This window comes from Manis pentadactyla, chromosome 3, assembly GCF_030020395.1.
Source record: "Manis pentadactyla isolate mManPen7 chromosome 3, mManPen7.hap1, whole genome shotgun sequence".
In the NCBI taxonomy this organism is placed as follows: domain Eukaryota; kingdom Metazoa; phylum Chordata; class Mammalia; order Pholidota; family Manidae; genus Manis; species Manis pentadactyla.
In genome coordinates, this window is record NC_080021.1 from 184,581,301 (window position 1) to 184,601,343 (window position 20,043).

Below are 20,043 nucleotides of genomic sequence, written 5' to 3' on the forward strand. Positions count from 1 at the left end.
TATTCACAACCAATATATGTTGAAGAAAAACTGGAGGGCATTTTAAGTGACACTACTAGAAAACTCAAGAGAAACAAAAGAATAAAAGAGTACCATTGAAACTCTGCTGCCTAGATCTAAAAGCTTGTTAGACTGATTTTTCAGGCGAAATGGTTGTCTTGTCATGTTGACAAGACTTTTGGACCCACCCAAAGGCAGTGGCTGGGGGTTGAATCAGCCAATGGTTTATTAGTCAGTCATGACTATACAATGAAGCCCTCACAAAACCCCCCGAGAAGAGCATATCGAGCTCTTTGATCCTGCTTCTCAGCTGCAGAGAACTTCCATGCTTGGGTAATCACAATGCCTCCATGTGCCACTGAGGCAGGCCCCAAGCTCCGTAAGGACGGAAGCTCCTTTATTTGGGACCTTGCCTGTGGAGCTCTTCGTCTGGACATTTAACTTGTATCCTTTACTGTATCCTTTATTAAACTGGTATATGTGTTTTCCCAAGTTCTGTGAGCCGCTCTAGCAAACTGATCAAACTTAAGAGGGAGGTTATTGGAACCTCCCATCTATAGCCGGTGGGTCAGAAGCACAGGAAACTGCCTGGAGCTTGAGAGCAGTGTCTCGAGTAGGGAGTGGAGGGCAGTCTTGTGGGCTGGAGCCCTTAACCTGGGGTATCTGGTGCTGTCTCACTGGTGTTCGAGAATTGCTTGGTATTGTTTGCAGGAAGACACACAGACACAGACAGACACACACTGGAATTGGGTCGGGTCAGGCAGCACACACACACACGAATCAGGTCCAGGAACCTTGAAAGGAGTTGTATTGCTGTGTATAAAATAGACACATTAAAAAAAATCTCAAGTGTGATGTTATAAAAACTGGTACCTGAAAATTCCTCAGAATACTCCTGTATTAGTTTGCTAGGGCTGCTGAAACAAATTACAAGTTTGGTGGTTTTTGAACAGAAATTCATTCTCTCTCAGTTCTGGAGTTAGGAAGTCCAAAAGGAAGGCATCAGTTGGGCCATACTTCTTTCCAAGGATCTGGGGGAGAACCTTCTCTTACTTCTTTCAGCTTTTGGTGGCTCTTGGTGTTGTCCTTAGCTTATAGATGCATCACTCCAATCTCTGCTTCTATCTTCACATCTGTTCTCTATGTCCCTGTATATCCTTTTCTGTCTCATAAGGACACTCTCATTGGAGTTAATACTGTAACTTACAGCACATAATTTTGATCCTTAATTATACCAGCAGAGACCCTCTTCCAAATAAGGTCACATTCTGAGGTTCTGGGTATTTTGGAGGGGACTTAAATTTTTGGGACACTATTCAACCCATAATTCCCAATGTTTTATTAGAAGCCATTAGGAAAACTATAGTAGTGAAACAAAAATGTAACAAACTCTGCTATGTTTACCTGCTTTGAGGACAGGGATCACTTCCTAGTCTTTGACTTCCCTGCACCAGTAGAGCAGTTGTGGATGTTAAGGATCCAGGAAATCATCTAGTATCTAGTCTGAATTCTCATTGTGTAAGTTAAAAAACATGTCTAGAGAGGGGGAGACTTTCAAAATTATGGCCATAAGTAGCAGAACTAGAACCAAACCCATATCCTCCCCTTTTGATCCATACTTACCCTGAGTGAGAGGTTAGCACTTGGGGATGGCATGCATCTCCCTTCAGGGAATAGCACAGTATTTTTGATCAGGTAATATAACATCCCTCTCCCCTGGAAAAAGAAAATCTAATTCTGGAAATTTAAACATGGTGGTTGGGGCAGTACTTTTTGTGTTTTTAGCAGAAGGGCATGGAGGGGCAGAGGGCTGCAGTGGTCATGAGGGCTGTTTCAAGTAAGCAGTAAGCAGTACATTATAGGACCCACACTGTCGCCCCTTAGGCCATGATACCCATCAGTGTTCTCTGCAAACCACAAATGGCCTTGCCCTGGAGAATGAAGAAGCCTCATTATTATTTCCAGTTGCTGCCACCAGCTAAGAAAAAAGTAGCTACAAGTGAGGGAAGTTTGTTTTAAGACAGGAGTTGATCATTTATTTTCTTCCTGTCCGTGGCACTAGGGATGTTAATTACAGCTCTGAATACTGTTTAACAAGAAATGCAGTAAACATGTGACTCTGAGCTCAGTTAATGAGTATTATTATCCTTTAAAAATTCTGACTTCAGCAATTACACGGTAATCAAGAGGAGTGCTCAGATGTAAGGCTCACCCCAAGGGGATTTGAATGGACAGCTCCCACCTCTGTCTTGAAAAGCTGAATCATAGAAGAGCTTACAATCCCATGTTGAGCAGTTCAGTTCACACCTGTCTCCCTAGCCATAGTGTTGAAACAAATTTCTCATATTTGTTTCTCTGGATTTTTCTTTGGAGGAGCTGAAGTGAGGGCAGAAAAACCAAGCTAAGAAACCTGGACTTTCTTTTGAATTCATCAGTGGTTCCAGAATTAGAGGCCCATCTTTTTCCATCCTCCTAAAGCTTCTGGTCATCTCAGCACACTATCATGAAATAAGATGTGGCTACGAACAAGAGGCATTGATTCTTCCTATACTCTCCCTCCCCGCCCTCATCCCACTCCCACATTGTCTCCCAAACACCAGCCAACTGAAAAGGAAAAAAACACTTGGGTCATAGGCTGACGCTTACAGGAATGACCTCCAGTGCTGAGCCAAGGATCTTGACACCCTGACTTGCTATTTCTGGCTACCTCCTCTAGGAACTGTCTGGGTAGCTCCTGGATCAGAGAAGCCTAGATTGGGAGTCCTTGGCTACTTCATTGGGAACACTGAGGGCCAGATCAGCATTAATCAACTCTTGAAGTGGTGAGTGGAGAACCTGGAACACAATCAGGTTCCAAAGGCTTCTGCAAAAGGACCCAAAGTATGGAGGAGCCAGCAGACCATGGCAATGAGGTATTTGGCCTGAGGGAGAACAAAATAGTTCTTTCATGGCCTGGAAGCAGGGACTGCTGGCAGGAAAGGGAGGGACTCCACAAAATCCACAAAGCCCTTCTGTGATACAGACTTTGCTGGAAAGCCTGGCTGGAAAATTGGAGCAGGGCCAAGATTCCATAGAGGCTAGAGGCCCAGGCCAGGCCCACTCTACCCCACATCCCGTCATCTTTCTCTGAGCATGTTCGATGAACACGAGTCCCAAGGTAACCAATACCCTGAGGCTGTTAAGTAAAGGAGCATGTCTTTGTTAATCTTCATTTCCCCAAAATAATGTTGACTATGGAAACATTTTGCAAACATCAATTACTGTTCCAAGGATTAGGGATTCTAAAAAATCTCATGTTTGGAAAGGCTAATTCTAGTCCCTTTTCAAATGTAACTCTTCCCTAGGAAGCCCTTTCAATTGCCTCAACTCATTCATTTCTCCTTTCCTGTTCTGCAGCCTTTGATCATTAGGAAGGTGGCTGTGTGAGTCATGTCTGAACCACTCAAGTCTCTAAGGCAGGTGCAAAAGGAGAGCTGTATCCAGCCCTGGAAAGGAACAGGTGCCACATGACAGAAAAACAGACACTGCCTTGCCTGGCCCTGTGGCCCAGCCCTGATGGGTCTTCCAGAGTTGGCTGTGAAGAGGGTGGTATGATTCAGCAGTCTGCCTTTCTCTCAGCTAGTCCCAAACAGGCTCTGGAAGTGCCTCACTATGGTCACTGTGTCCTCCTCTTACAGAGAGCAGCTAGGATCTGTGGCTCCAATCTAAAAAAAAAAAGAAAAAGATAACGTATTCCCTGGGTAGTGCTGCCACTTCCAGTAAATCTCAGAGCAGCCTCCACGGAAGCAGACAGGGCCTATCACCAACCCAGGTTTATGTAAGAGCTGGTCACCTTACTCAAATCCCTAGTCATTCAGAGCAAGGACTCTCATCTTTAGCCTGCCTTTTTCTCCCTCCAGCACTACACCTCTTCCCCTGGGCATATCCACCCTCAATTGGAGGCCTTGACCCAGAGCCTGGGGATCAGCAGCAACTAGGTCTTTGTGTTTGCACTTGACCTGCCTTTAACTTTGAAGGAACACTTGCGCTCCCCTTGTACTCCAAGCAATTCCAGAACTCCAAACTGACCTTCCAACCAGTCATTTGGGGCCTTTTCCTGTTGCCTCTTGGTTATACACACTCACTCAAACCACTCTGCACTGGAATAATATTTATTTTTTTACTTGGCAAAAAGTCAAGTGCTACATTTTTGAAAACAAAAATCTCAAACAATCAAATGCATAACCTATCCCAGAAGAGGATCTGGCAACAGTACAAAACATCCTACTTAAGGTTTTTTTTTTTTTAATACACAAGTCAGTTTAAAATGATAGAAGTTCTGTGAGAACTAAGAAATCTACAGCCTGTAGTTTAATAATAGAAAAAAATTAAGACAATTAAAAGATCTATAGCATCCAGCATTTTGCTTAACTCCGTTTATAGCACCCATTTCTCTAGGTTAGATGAGAATTTTAGAACCTGTGGTGTATGCCTTGTACCACCAAGTTAGGGTGGACTTGTTATTGCCCCCTTTCCACTAGCCCCCATCACCAAGAAGATACTCTTTTTCAGTCTCCCCACTTACACCAGAGCAGGGGGTATAACTGGGAGAGCAACTGAGAAACTGGAGTGCAGGAATGAATATACTTTTCCTTTCCCCAGGCTGGGCTGTTGACAGAAGTAGAGTATGTGCTTAGAATGAAGGAGGAATCTGCGGGTGGGAACAGCTGCTATGTGCAACAGGATGCGTATGTGTAAAGAAAGCAAGGAATAACTGGACATCATGGTCAGTTGCCTGCAAGTTTCAAAACCTTGGACTAAACAGACAGTTTAAGGAGGAACAAATTGCTAATCACATCAATGCTTTTACATGCACAACGTTGCTGGCTATAGGTGACCCAACACCATCCCAGGGCTGAGCCAACAGAGCGGGAGAGGAGGTTTCAACTTCAGCCCCACTGTATGAAGAAAATGAACATTCCACACATGAAATACTCACTACACAAAGATAAACTCCCTGGTAACTCCCACCCTCCTGGACTGAAACCAACAAAAAGAAAAGCAAAACCAATTGGGGAGATTAGAAAAATGGCAAAAAAGTGTCTTCCCAAAGCCAAGGGACTGAGTATGTAATTCTTAGCAGACTTGAGGCCCCCAGCTGCAGGCTCATCAGATATCAGATCAGGTCTTGTTTGAGGGGAGGAAATGAGGATTCTCTTTACCAAGTCCTACCACACCTTCTGCAGCCCCTGGAGCTGCATCTGGATGGAGACCCTGATGTCTTAGGCCACTGGCTAAGCAGATGGGAAGTAGAAGTGACACATATACAGAAGTATTCTCCCCTGGGGCACATACAGATGAGAAGACAGGTAGAGGACAGGTCTCTGGCATCCTGGTATGAGAGTCCCCAGGAAACCTGCAATCTAACTCCAAAGGGTTTTCCTGGTGGTGATTGTTTTCCTTTCTGTTTTACTTCCTATAATCAGTGTTGTTACACTTTAAAAAACAAGGTAAAGACTAGTCCCAAAGTTGGACTCTGTGAATAAAGCTGTATTTTATAAATATTTTAATTACAAGTACTCCTTACTCCAGGTAATTTCAGTGACATACAGTACTTGCAGGCACACACATTCTCTCTCTCTCTCTCTCACACACACACACACACACACAGCCCCCAAACTTTCACAGAAAGTCTGACAGCAACCATGTAATTATAAAGGAGCCCCACCTCTCAAGAATGAAGTAAGGATGAGAATGACTATGTCAGCCTAAAGAAGCCAGAGAGGGGAGAGTGTGTGTCACCTAAAGAAAAAAAAATACAAATACGAATTACCAATGTTTGATTGAGAAGCCAGAAAGAAAGAAGACAGGAAAGTAAAATTCTGATTACTAAAAGGAAAAAAAGAATAAAAAACCAAAACCCTCCAGATTTCTATACAGAGCTTCTTCCTGTCAAGTGCCTAAACCATACACAAACTCTGATGTTCCCACTAAAATATAAGGGCCTCATACAATTGGAAAAAAAAATCAAAATAAGAAACAAGGAAAATGAGGATGGAAGTTAGTGTAAATCTCTGCATTTTGGGAGAGAGTTGTCATTAACTCCAGAGCCCAGCATAGTTTCCATGAAGCCCTGAAGGGAGGGGACCTCCTGCCACAAAGAGTTTCGTTCCGGACAAGTCGTAGCAGTGGGTATAAACAGCATTGGGGAAGAAATCAATGTCCGAAAAGTAATTCCTCCAGGTTTCGTCATGATTCTATGGGAAGAAAAAGAGACTATTAGCAGCTCTAGGCCATGGGCAGGAAAGGACAGTAATACTTTCTGGTCTTCTTAAGAGAAGAGGGTCTTGTTTCAGGAGACTGGTGCTTGTGGAAATTAGGGCCTCATTTTTCCACTGAACATTAGAGAAGACCAGGCTAAATAATTGCTACCCTAGCCCAAAGTCTCCTCAGGACAGTTGGAGACAAATTTTTTGATAATGCACTGGTAGCCTTGATGGGAGGTTCCTTTTCCTTCCTACTTACTCTGTTATTACAACGGGGTGGGGGGAATCCTGGGTCAACCCGTGTGTCTTACTGGGCCTCAGTTTTCCCACGGACATGTAGACCCAAAAGCAATCTCAAGGTAGAGTGCCTTCCTCTGCTCTTACTAGTAAAAAAAAAAAAAAAGCATATGGTAGCTGGTGTATGTCAGCAGGGGTGGGGATGGGTGTGTAGAGTGAGGACAACTTTTCTCTCATTCTTCAGTAACCACCTGAAAAGCAGGGACTTACTCACCAGCCAGCCTTTGCCAGTGGTTAGTTTCAGATTCTCCCCTGCTAGTCTGGGCTTAGACCCGTAACAAGCTGAGAGCTTCTCTTCCAGGAATCTCTGAGCTCGGATGTCATAGAACAGCAGAGAGCCCTGCCCTGTGCCCACAGTGATGATGTGTTCATAGAAGCTCACAGACCGGATCCCTGAGAGAGAAAAGTAAAGGGCAATGAACAGTGAAAGAATGCACTTGATAGTCTTCTATCCTGAATTTCTCTGACATTAGTCTAAGCTAAGTTCTCAGGGCACCCTTAAATACCAAACAGTGCCTTTCTCTAGCGGCCACAGCTCATACAAAATTCAAAGAACCCTGATGCCACACTGCCTGTCTATAAACTAACAGGAGCCCTGCCTCAAAGACGTGCTAGACTCCTGATGATGCCCAAGATGCTTTGGGCCTAAGACCATAAGTGTGCCCTGAAACTCTCTACCTCCCCTAGATTCACTCTGGAGTCACCTTTCATAACTCTAAGCTCTTCTCCATTGTTTCCAGGCCATACTGAAACTGAGGGTAATCTGCATATTTATAGTCATTATGTTAATAAGGACTTCTTTGTATTTGACCTAAAACCATTACCATGGCACTGTAAGAGATCTTCATCTGTAGTGTGTTATGAAAGTGGCAAACAATCTAGAACTGAAGCACCCAAAGGTGCCCTATCCGTCACTTATAGTGTGAATTTAAGACAAGTCACCTGATCACTCTGGGTCATAGGGAAAATATATCTGTTGCATCTGTGGATCAAATAAGTACATGGATATGAAGATGTCTCTTGGCAAATAAGAGGTGCTCAATAATATTGGTAAACCAGTATTTCCTTATTAGGTATGAAAGCTACTACTGTAACAAAAACAAAAATCTCTTAAAACTCTTCACTGCAGACATCATTCCAACCAAGCCTACTGTTTTTTCCTCTTAGTACTCTCATTAGACATTATTCTCTCAGTTCTGAGATGTGTCTTAACTGTAATTGAAAATAAATCCCAAACAAAAGCCACTTTTGCAGTATCTGCATGAAAGTAAACACTACTTGAAAGGTGGAGGCTAAACTGTAATCATACTGTGCTTTTAGGACTCTCAGTACAAAGTAAGATGGGGAAGAAAATACACTTTAACTTGGATGATCTGGATTTGGTTCCTCGCTGTTCCACCACCAACCTGTATGATGTGGAGCAAATTATTTAACCTCTCTGGACCTCAGTCTCCACACCTACAAAATGGGGTTAACACTAGCCCTACCTTTTCCTACCCACTTCCTACAGGGTTCTTGATGAGATGTCAAATAAAGATGTCTGAAATATTAACGTACAGTACAAACAAAAGTCTCTTTTATATTCCTCAATAAAGGTGAGGGTGCTTTCAGAGATAATATGCTATATAAGATGGGAGGCTAAAACCTAATTCACCCAGTGGTCAGAACTAAACTAAGCATTTTCTTCTAAACTAAACTTTTTGAGTTATAACTGACATACAATACATTGCACATATTTAAAGAACACAATTTGACATTTTAACACATGCATTTATCTATGACACCATCACCACAGTCAAAATAACGAACATACTCATTCCCCTGAAAGTTTCCTCAGGATGTTTGTAAATTCCCCACCCCAACATACCATCCCTTAGCATAAAATTAATTTTATAGTTAAGGCAGGGCCCCAGCAAAAAATGATCACAGGACAGAAAGTAGGGCTCTATGAAAGAACATGGAAACCACCAATATCGTGACTACTGGTTTTCACCAAAGACCTCTGTGGCCACATTATGTGCCTAGAGTGTTAGAAGCTCTGCTGCCATTACGCAAGTATTTAAGCTCCCTGCTTGTGTCATCAAACACCTCTACCAGGTTCCACAAAGATCACTATACTTGTTTGGAAACCAACACAGAAAGTGAAGGTCAAAACCCATTTGCCACGCAGCTGTGAGCCTGAAGGGCACACTGGGACTCTTACCACTGCCTCGCTCCCTGGAACAAACAGACTTGACGTTGTATGATGGCTGTCGTGGATCCAAGAAGGAGACATGAGCTTGGGAGCCCACTGCATATACTGACCATTCACTACCATAGGCCAGGCACACATTCTCACGGCAATACGGCAGTTTGGTGGAAAGGAGCTGAAAACAGACAGAGGAGTGATGTAGCCAGGGTGCTACCAGACAGCACACTGCAGGGCACTGTTCTTACATGCCCCCCTTTGTGGGCTTCCTTCATATACAAGCCACACTAAGAGACAAAAAGACAAGCCCAATTAAGGAAATAATGCCCTGCTCCACCTCCTAGGTATGTAAGAGAAACAGAGGGTGACTATTAATAAACAGTAAGATCTTGTTCTGAAGAGGACTGATTAGGGAAAAAAGTCAAGCTGGAATTAAATAATCAGAAGCAGAGAGAAAGGCCAAGACCTACAGGTTGTTTCCAGGGATGACTCCAGGGCACTAAAGCCAAGATTCCACTCTGTTCTCTCTGCCAGTAAGAGCCACCACTCTCCTCACTGCTCTTCATACAGAGGGGCTGATTTCTGGTTACCTTCAGTCTAACTCCCCAGTTGTATGGGAGTTGTACACTACAGAAAGCATACTCAGGGACTGGGGACTGGCTCAACCCCAGGCAACCCCCATCAGCCTTAACCCTAGGTCCTTGTCACTGAGCCAATCCTCAGTGGGTGTCTACTGCACTGAGCAAGGTCAGTGCAGCTTGAAGTCTGCTGTGACATGAAGTTAATAATTCCCAGAGCTCTGCTTCCTCTTGAGAAAAAGCCTATCACAAAAGGAATAAGCAGCAAAGGTCTCTGAGACAAGAAGAGGGCAAATGATCCAAAGATAGGTTTAACTTAATGCAAAAGTTGCATGTAAATACTGTAAATTAAATCCATATTCTTATTACCTCACATGACTATTTCAGAGATATTTCAGAAGATCAGTATTAGTTTAATTTATCTTCAGTTGCCAGGGTTCCCAACATTTAGATTTTCTTATCCTCACAACATGTCAAATAGCCAATAAGATACTTAAATGCACTGTGGATTGGAGGACTGCTAGTTACAAGAAACCTTTCAGCAGGTCCATGCAATGTGAAAGAACTGGTCCCTCTGATATCTTTAAAAGATTTTGAAAAGGGGCACACAAGACTCAGAAGTCATGCATAAGTAATCACATGCCTAGACCCTTGGAGAACTGGTGCTTTAGATAAGAATGAAAAGGCTCAAGGAGAATGAAAGTATTTTAACCATAAGGTGAATAGTTAGGTAAAATGACTAAGTCATGTTCATCACACCTTAGACAGTGTATTTTCAGCCTTCCAGAGATGAAAGTAGCCATCCAGAGATACTGCTCCCAATTCCTACAAGAGCAATGAAAAACAGGTTATAGACCAATCTGTAGCAACTAATATAAAATAATAAGCAGGGGAAGACCTTGGAGGTCGGGGTTCTCCCATTCTTCATTCCTAATCCTATGATGATTCCAGCAGGGGTAATGACATTATCAGCCCCTCATCTTAATCTATGGAATGCAGCTGGACAGCACATTAAACCAAGGCTCCTTCTTGAGAGAACCTCAGGAACAAGCCAAGTTCTAGCAATAATGTGGACAGGCACCCATGGTTCAAAAAGCCCTTACTATGCAATCATTCCCATGAAATCCTACTGGATAGTCAGAGCACAGCACACATATGGACAGTTTCCTAAGTCTCTATAAGCAGAGGGTCTAAGCTAAGTCTGCCCCTAAGCCATGTTGATCCTTTCCTGGATATGGGTCTCCTTCCCAACACTCTACTTAATACTCAGTTTCAGAAGCTCTGACTCAATGATTGTTAGGTAAGACCTAGTGACTGTTAAGAAGAGGCAGTAAAGAATGAAAAGAAACTGACTACCAAAGAGAAAAGTGATTCCTTTCAGAGGCATGTATGAAAATCACACCCAAAATATAGCACCTGCAAAGGCATGTGCAAATGAGAGACAGTCAAATCAGAGGGGCCCTGGGGGAACTGCCAGGCTAACCCACAAATAAAGACTAACCAGAGAAATACTACACAGCTCAATGCAAGGGGTGCGTTTCATAATACTGTTATCATTTCTCACTAGCATCCCTCAGCCTTTAAAAAGTGTGCTGTGGACTCAGAACCCAGCTATGAAGCAAGCACTGACTTGGGGAAGAAGAAGGGAAGTACATCTCCCAAGACATAAGCCAAGAAGTTGGTAAGTCAGTAAGGTGAAGAAAGAGGTAAAGGCTTTAGGAAACACTTGATGAGCTCATACCTTGTTCTTGTTGTTGAAGGCTAGAGCTCGGACCTTGCAGTTGTCAGGGTTTGTGTCCTCCTTGGGGATGTCCTTTAAGGCCTTGTGAGTGATGTGAGCATACACAGGGACCCGTGACATGTTGTGCCTTGCATCACTTTTGGTCAACACATCGTCTGTAACCTCCCAAAGTCCCATAGAGCCATCACGTGAGCCTGCAGGGCAAGGAGACCACAGATGTGAGGCATACCCAACTCTCATGGGACAGTCCCACACAAGCAAATATAGGCTCTTTTATTCTAGCTCTCTGCATATCATCCTATGTGCTGAAGGTTGGTCACGTGGCCCATCCCAAAACAGAGCAGCATCTATTTTAATAGCTACACCAAAAGGAGGATTCAACCAAGGTGTAGGAGTTAAAATATAACCTTTAAGCATAATGTAGTTGGTGGGATTTTTCAAAAGAGAGTATTACATAGTTTCATAAAGCCCAGTAATTTCCCAGGCCAAATGCTTAGGTCACTTGGACATGCATACACAGGTGACTCCTACTGAGCAGTAGGGTTTGGGGGCATCTATTCTCTTAAAAACATTTTTTTTAATTGACATATAGTTGATATACAATATTATACTGGTTTCAGGTATAATGGAATCTCTACTTCAGATCAGTGGTACTTAATCTTTTCTAAGTCTTATACCCCTTTGAGAGACTTAGGAATGCTAAAGACCTCTTTCTCTAGAAAAACATACAAAACACCACATTGAACACTAAATTTCAGACAGGTTCATGGTTCTATTGAAGGCTTTCCCTGGACCCATTGGGATCACAATCCCATATTAAGAATGGCTGTACTACATAAAATGAATGCTTATAAAGATAGTTTTCCTTAGCAAACAATAATGAAGCACTTAAATTAAGAACACTTTTCTTTGAATTGAGCCCTGAATACACTGATGGTGGTTAAGTTAATGGAACCATCTTTCTAGAGTACAACTGAACAATCTGCAGCAAAACCCAGTCTGTGTTCCCACCTATGTTTATTCAGAACAATCTGTATGTCCCAAAATAGGGCTATGTTATACTCATAAAACAGAATATCAAGAACCACTAAAAAAGGTTTTAAAATTACTTTCTTGTAAAGTTATTCATCAACTCTCCTTGGAGACTAGGAGATGCCCTTCCCATGTTGTGAATCTCCTGAATGTTTTATAGTAAAAATAGCCTAACATGAGAGAAATATCCAATTTATTTGCATCATAAAGCTCATGGGCAGGAATTCAAAACAAAGGTTCATCATGTCTGAAGTCTGGAAAAGGCCAAGGCACATCTGGAGAACTATGCATGGCTTATTAAGCAAATTAAAGAAATAAAATTAAGTAAGTTTTATTATGAAAATTTCAAGCATACTGAAAAGTGAATTGTACAATGAATTGTATATTCGTATCTATATTCTACTATCAACATTTTATACTTGGTATATCATATGTCTATCCATATATCCATCCCTCTATATGATCCCATTTTTAATCAACTAAAAAATATTTACTGAAAAAAAGACTAGCAAGATGTATTTCAAATATTAATACTAATAATACTGGATAGAGGTATTATGGACAATTTTATCACCTTTTTTGTTTATCTGTACTTAAAAAAAATCTCTTACAATAAAAATATTAATTTTATAATAAGGAAAATACATTTTAAAATTATTTTAAATTATATAAAAATTAAAATTATTTAGTCTGGTGGCAACATGAAGATTGGACTGGAGGAGATAAGCGTAGAAGCAGAGAGAAACTGTAGAAGGTTGTTGGAGTAATTTAAAAGATAGATGACAGGCACTCAAATAGAGAAGATAGAAAATAAATGGATGGATATAGAGATATTTTAGAAAACAGTATCAACATGGGTTGGTAATCTAAGAAGACTGAAGAACTGAAGAGGAGCCTTAGTTCTCTGGCTGTGCAGCTGGATGGGAAGTGAGAGCATTCACTAATGTAAGTCAATGATGGAGGGCAGTGAGTCTTGGAAGGGAGATGAGGAGTTTAAATATGCTGATTTTGAGGGGGGCTCAGGGGTTGTTGCTCATCAAAGTCTTAACATTTAACACTGGTTAACAAATATTAAGTATTTTCAATATGGCAGTCACTGTGCATTATCTTAAACTTCCCAATGACCACATAAAATCATCATTCATGCTACAGATGAGAAAACCCAAGTTTCCAAAAGCTTAAGAAACTTGCCCAATATCACAGTGCTAGTAAGTGGCTGGACCAGGATTCAAACTCTGGTCTCTAACATTGGAGCCAATGTTTTACTTAAAATCTTCTCCTATGTAGACTTGGGAGTTATCAACCAGAAAATACAGGACACTGGCAGGAATCTGAAAGAAGAGCTGGGAGGCTACCAAAGAAAGTCAAGCCTTGGCTCCCAACAACCAAATTCAGTAAAGGGTACTGTCATTCATACAGTCCCTACAGAGGTTGACATGCCCTCAAGGAGTTCGCATTCCTTGGGGAGACAACCAACTGGGAATCCAAAATCTTCTGTACCACTCATGGGTAATTGCGACCTGTGACTATGCTTGTTCAGAGATTTACTTTTCCTTCTTGCTGCTTTATACTGCTTTGCAAAGAATCCAAAGAAGAAATATTTATGTTCCTTTAGCTTTGTTAGTAGCAGTGGACTTTGCAATCAGACTTGGATTCAGATCTTGATTCCATCTCTATTTGTGTGGCCTTTGGCAAGTTATAATAACCTCTTGGAATCTAAATTTTCTCATTTGTGAAGTGAGGCTAATGTAAACCTAAGTATTGTTCTGAGGATCATAGGAGCTAAGATGTGAATTACTTAATTTGGCAACTATTATGGTTATTTTTATTTGGGAATTAGGAATGGGGGATTGCATTTTTACATATGGTTACCCAGAAAAACTGGTCAGCACTCTGAATCTACTGTCTATGCTGTTGTGGGTATCCAGAAAGCATTTTTGTATTTCTAGGTAATCTTCTTTACACTCATTTCCATGTATTTTTCTTGATTGTTCTGCCACTGGCAAAGAAATTCCCCTAATCCTATATAGCTTTTATCAGTAAGAAACTTAATGCTATACAGCTGTACAGAAAATGGTAATTGCTCTTAGTACTTTGCAGAGCACATCAACTTTCCCAAAATACTTTCACAACCATTATCTCAATGAAGCCCCACAGAAACGTTGAGGCTAACATACTATCACACATGCTTTCTGGAACATGGGAGGGTATGAATAATAAATGAAGAATGCCAGTAATTCCACTACCCAGATCAGGATTACACAGGGGAAATGACTTATCTAAGGTCATGTGGTAAATTACAGAAAACGCCAATACTGGAAACAAGATCTCTTGGCCCCTAGGTATGGTCTGTTTACTGGGCTATTTCCATTCACACTACCATCCCTTTTCAACTTCTAGCCTCCCAGTCTTCTGTTTGCCACACCAAAACTCCCTACAAAAGGACAATTTTACCAGAAACTGCCATAGTGTCACTGATCCATGCAATGGAAAAGATCCAGTCCTTGTGTCCATCCTTGGAGAAGACAGAGTGACAGGTAGAGAGAGGGGGAAAAAAAAAGAAATTAGTAAAATAAGGATTACAACACATACTCTTGAAAAGCATACAAGTCTGACTAAAAATAAAAATTACAACTCTCATCTCTGATGATCTTAACCCACAGGGCATGATCCCAAAATCTTTTAACTTCTGTCTTGAGGAGCTCAAAGCTGGAAGGAAACTTGCATTTTATGTGCAATAAACATGTCTCGTGGACACACAGCTCCGGCCTTCTATATCTGGGTCTTATTTGGGCTCTACACACAATCACATACGCGTATCTCTTCCATCTTGTCCTACCACTCTCCCCCTTGCTTCCTGGGACAACAGCTAACTGGCCTCATCACTGTTCCTTCTGTCTGGAACTCTCTTCCTCAAGACATTAATATGCCTTGTGCTCTCATTCCCCTGTCTCCCTACTCAAATGTTGTCCTTATCAACAGGACTCTCCTGACTATCCTCCAAAATAGCATTCTCTACCACTCTATCCCTTTGGTCGGCCTTTACTCTTCCCCAGGACACTCACCACACTCTAACATATTGTTGATAAGTATTTTCTGGCTTGTATGGTTTTATGTCTCATTCCATTAGAATGCAGGCTTCAAGAGGGTAGAAGCTTTATCTGTTTGATCCACTGCTGTATCCCTGGCGTTTAAAACAATGCCTGGCTATAGAAAAGCTCAATAAATAGTTGCTGAATGAATGACTTAGTAAACTTTGCTCTGACTATGGGCAATGGGCAATGTATGGACACTGTATTTAAACATCAACCCATTGCTGCTGGCCCATGAGGTGTGCTGCTCACCCCTTGATCAAATATACACTCTCTGTCAATAAACCCAACACTCCCTATACGGTGTCTAACCCCCATTGTGATATTTCCACTCCATGCCTCTGGAGTCAGCAGAAATCTGGAAGAAACTATCCTTTCCCAGAGGGTTTGTGTGGGAAGGGCCTATGTTATCTACAGAGCTGTTTAAAAACAAGAGTACCTCTAACTACAATTACTGGGGTAACTTACATCTCCCACACACACAGGATCTAGTGTAGGCAGCCGGTAGATGGCAAGACTGTTGGGGTTGTCTCCTCCAGTGGCTAAGAGTGTTCTAGAGGGATTCAGCTCAATGGCATGGATACCACAGCCCTGCTGGGTCACACCTCCAGGCTCCCGGTCCTTCAGAATGGGGATCTTGGTAATCTGACTTGTCTGGACATCCACTACAAATAGCTACAAGAAAAAAGGGATACAGAAGCTAAACAGTTTCTCTTTAATGTGGCTGATCCTAGGTATAAGCATCCATTCATTCAATTACCCAGCAAACATTTAGTTAATGTCTACTTCACGCTAGACCCTGAGAATTATTAAAAGCATGGTGAGAGCTACTAGTCAAATGAAACATCAAAGTAAGAAATAAGACAGAGAGGGGTATAGTATGCTATATGAACACAGACTAGGAAGCAGTAAATTCTGCCTAGGATTCAAAGATAGCTTCAAAGATGTGCATGATACTACAGACCTAGTGAACCTGACTAAAGGTTTTCCACCAGTGTGGGCAAATTCTATGTATCTAATTCTCATCTACCCATGCATAGATACATAAACTAAACATAATGCCCAGAACACATCACAACCACTACTGAACACACCTGCAGTTACCAGGTTTGCTGGAGTCACCTGAGACATATGACAAGTTATTAATACCTCACTGCTCGTCCCCAACACACACTCCACCATGTTCTGTGCCTCCATGCCTTTGCTCATGCTGCTGCCTCATAGCTCTGCTCTACCTCCTTACCAACCTAACCCCTTCTCACTCTTAAGACTCAACTTGGAGGAATGTTTATTTATTTATTTATTTATTTATTATTTATTTTATTTTGGTATCATTAATCTACAATTACATGAAGAACATTATGTTTACTAGGCTCCCCCTTCACCAAGTCCCCCCAACATACCCCTTCACAGTCACTGTCCATCAGCGTAGTAAGATGCTGTAAAATCACTACTTGTCTTCTCTGTGTTGCACAGCCCTCCCCATGCCCCCACACACACTATACATGCTAATCATAATGCCCCCTTTCTTTTTCCCCGCTCTTATCCCTCCCTTTCCCTTTGGTAACTGTTAGTCCATTCTTGGGTTCTGTGATTCTGCTGCTGTTTTGTTCCTTCAGTTTTCCTTTGTTCTTATACTCCACATATGAGTGAAATCATTTGGTACTTGTCTTTCTCCACCTGGCTTATTTCACTGAGCATAATACCCTCTAGCTCCATCCATGTTGTTGTAAATGGTAGAATCTGTTTTTTTCTTATGGCTGAGTAATATTCCACTGTGTATATGTACCACATCTTCTTTATCCATTCATCTACTGATGGACACTTAGGTTGCTTCCATATCTTGGCTATTGTAAATAGTGCAGCGATAAACATAGGGGTGCATCTGTCTTTTTCAAACTGGAGTGCTGCATTCTTAGGGTAAATTCCTAGAAGTGGAATTCCTGGGTCAAATGATATTTCTATTTTGAGCATTCTGAGGAACCTCCATACTGCTTTCCACAATGGTTGAACTAATTTACATTCCCACCAGCAGTGTAGGAGGGTTCCCCTTTTGGAGGAATGTTTTATAGAAAAGATCACTCTTAGAGAAAGGACATTCCCAAAGGTCTATTATTAAACTTTTTATGTGATTCAAGGATTCATTCCTTCGTTCACTTATTCATTCAGTAACAACTGAATGCCAGGTATTGCTCTAGTGCTAGGAATGTAACTATGAATAAAAGAGAAATTATCTCTGCCCTCATACACCTTATAGTCTAAGAAGTTGATTTAAAACCCTGTCAGCGATTCTCATGATGAAGCCAAACCATATCAAATCTTGTATAAAATACTGCTTAATAGGATGGAGATCTATGAAAGGAGAAACTAGATAAGCCTTATATTTAAAATATAAAAAAGAATGGAGGAATAGCTTAAAGAAGAGTGCCCAAAAGAGTGGGAAAAAATGTTTTAAAAGGAGACGGAGGGAGCAACCACTGTCCAATCTGTAATGTGAGCCCTAACAGCTATTTAAGGCAGACCCCCTTCCTAACTGGCGCCCTTGCTGGTGTGTCCCAGGCATTTTCAACTCAATATGTCCTAAAGAAACTGTCTTCCCCCCAACTCCTCCTCCTCCCCCCACATTCCTGTCATCTGATCTAGTCCTGCCAAATCTACCTCCTAAATAATGCTTACAAGTGGCTCCTTCCTTTCCATCCTCTCTCATTTTTTCTCCCCTAGACAAATGCAACTGGTCTCTGAACCTTTAGGCAAGGCTACCATTGAGACTATTCTCCTTATTGTAACCGATCATGTTTATAGTCACCCTCATAAAAACGGAAATCCTCCTATAAAAAACATCAATTTCCCCTAAATCTTGGCTCCTTGGCATGGCATCAAGACTCTCCTCAATCTGGTCCTCCCATTATCTCTCTAGCTTCATGTCCTGCCTTATGTTCTTGGACTTCATGTTCTTGAAATAACTGATTATTCAGACCAACATCTTCAATTAAATATGTATATTTTGTTTTATGTTCATGCTGTTTACAATGCCAAAAATGCTTTCTGCTACTTCTTTCTTTACCTGGCCAACATGTACTTATCTTTCATGATTCAGTTCAGACGTGTTTGGGCTTTTAACTTCCTCTCTTATAGGCTCCCAAGACAGCCCTCTACCCACAATACTTAGACCATATCATACTCATTTATAATCTTTGTCTCTTTCTCATTAAGCTAACAATGCCCTCCCAATTCCAAGAGCAGGGGATTTATCTTATTCTATCATCCCACCCCAACAATGTAAAGCTGCACAGTAAGTACTTATAGTAAGACTCCTTTCAGGGGCCTGCCCAGTAATGTTAGGGGGCCCCACATCCTTGCACTCAGGGTGGGGCTTTGTAGCTGTGTGTTTGATATAAACTCAGATCTCTAGACCACAGAACTGTCTGGGGTGGCCTCCTGGCTCACGGAAAACCAGTCCAAATTGAACTGGGCCATTCAGTTCTCTCAGGAATGTGGACAGACTTGTGGCTCTAGAACAAACTGTCTGGGTAGCCATTTTCTACCAAATCCAGTTCCCAGAAACAAGGAAACAGAAGAGAGGAAGCATGGACATCTTTGGTTCCTAATGCCTTTCCAATTCCTAGTTCTGTTTCCTTCTGATATCCAGGGATACTTCCTACTCTTGGGGTTTGCGAACTAGCCCTCCTAATAAATGTGAGGTTTCTTGGTACACTGCAGTCTGAGCAGCACTGATGTAAAAAGAATCTGCTCTGTAAATTAAGGGCAATCAATTGGGTGAGACACAAGAGTAAAGTGGCCTGCAACCTAAAAAGATCTCAGTTTCTCCTATGGAACCTGAGGGCTGACTAAAACTTCTTTTAGTCCATTTCTTTTCCTTTAAACAGGGTTCCATTTCTGCCATCCATAAAAGGTGAGAAAATCTTTTCTTTATTTCATGTCCAAGAAATCTTAAGTCCAAAACTCTAGTCTTGGAGTTAGGAGAATTCTAGGTTTGAATTAATTCCAGATTAGCTGTGTGATCTGGGGTAAGTCACTTAACCTTTCAGAACCTTGTTTCTTATTTATAAAACTAGAATAATAATATCTATCTCATAGGGTTTCTAAGATATCTCATAAAACGTAAAGTGTCTAGCACAGGGCTCAGCCAGAATAGGTATTTAATAAGTGATCCTAATAGTAATATGCTATTTTAATGTTTGTTTACTTTTGCATGGTGTAAGAAAGGTTGAAATGACATCCAAATACACTGGATGAAAGACATCTGATACAGGGAGATGGAATAAACTGGTAACAGTTGAATCTGTAAAGGGCCAAAAAACCAAAAGTTCACCCCCAACCTCATCCTCACCACTGTAGAGGAATGACAAAGTACCTTTCTACTTCAGAGGAAGGGACAGGGATTTGGATGAGCTGCCACAGAATATCTTCCCCAAACTTTCTGACAAAAGGCCAAAGATTCGTGCAGCTTCTGTAACATTTCCCAGAATGGGGCTGCTCCACATTAACCTACTGGGAGCCCTGCCAAGAACTGGCAGCATGGCAAGGTAAGCTTGAGACACAATGGCTCCCTGCAGTCTACCATCTAGGACAAAGGAAAAAAAAAGCAAGCAAAGACCTTACAATCAAGAAGTTTGTAAGACTAGTGAGTACATCTCTGTATGCATGTCAGCAGACACATACAAATATATGTACAAAGATTGAGGTGGCTTTATAAAATGGGGGTGTGGGGCTCAAAAGTTTCTAACATTAATGAGTATTTTAGCTGGAGTCTAATGAAGAAAGGAAAGCAAATCCACATAGGTCACATAGACATCAAGATAAACTATACTGAGTCAGACAGTAATAGGCAAGTGGGCAGCCTCAGTTT

At 41.6% G+C, this 20,043-nt stretch overlaps 1 protein-coding gene across 1 annotated transcript in view; it reads right to left on the reverse strand.

The window, feature by feature from the left end:
* Window positions 1-4,137: 4,137 nt before the first annotated feature.
* Window positions 4,138-20,043, reverse strand: part of DCAF12 (DDB1 and CUL4 associated factor 12) — a 29,933-nt gene continuing 14,027 nt past the window's right edge. The window contains exons 3-9 of the mRNA XM_036898027.2: window positions 15,642-15,848; window positions 14,536-14,596; window positions 11,050-11,243; window positions 10,068-10,133; window positions 8,746-8,908; window positions 6,757-6,935; window positions 4,138-6,236 (exon numbers count right to left, since the gene is read on the reverse strand). Of these exons, the coding sequence (XP_036753922.1) occupies window positions 6,078-6,236; window positions 6,757-6,935; window positions 8,746-8,908; window positions 10,068-10,133; window positions 11,050-11,243; window positions 14,536-14,596; window positions 15,642-15,848 (1,029 nt within the window). The 3' untranslated portion in view covers window positions 4,138-6,077. The remainder of the gene's footprint in view (window positions 6,237-6,756; window positions 6,936-8,745; window positions 8,909-10,067; window positions 10,134-11,049; window positions 11,244-14,535; window positions 14,597-15,641; window positions 15,849-20,043) is intronic.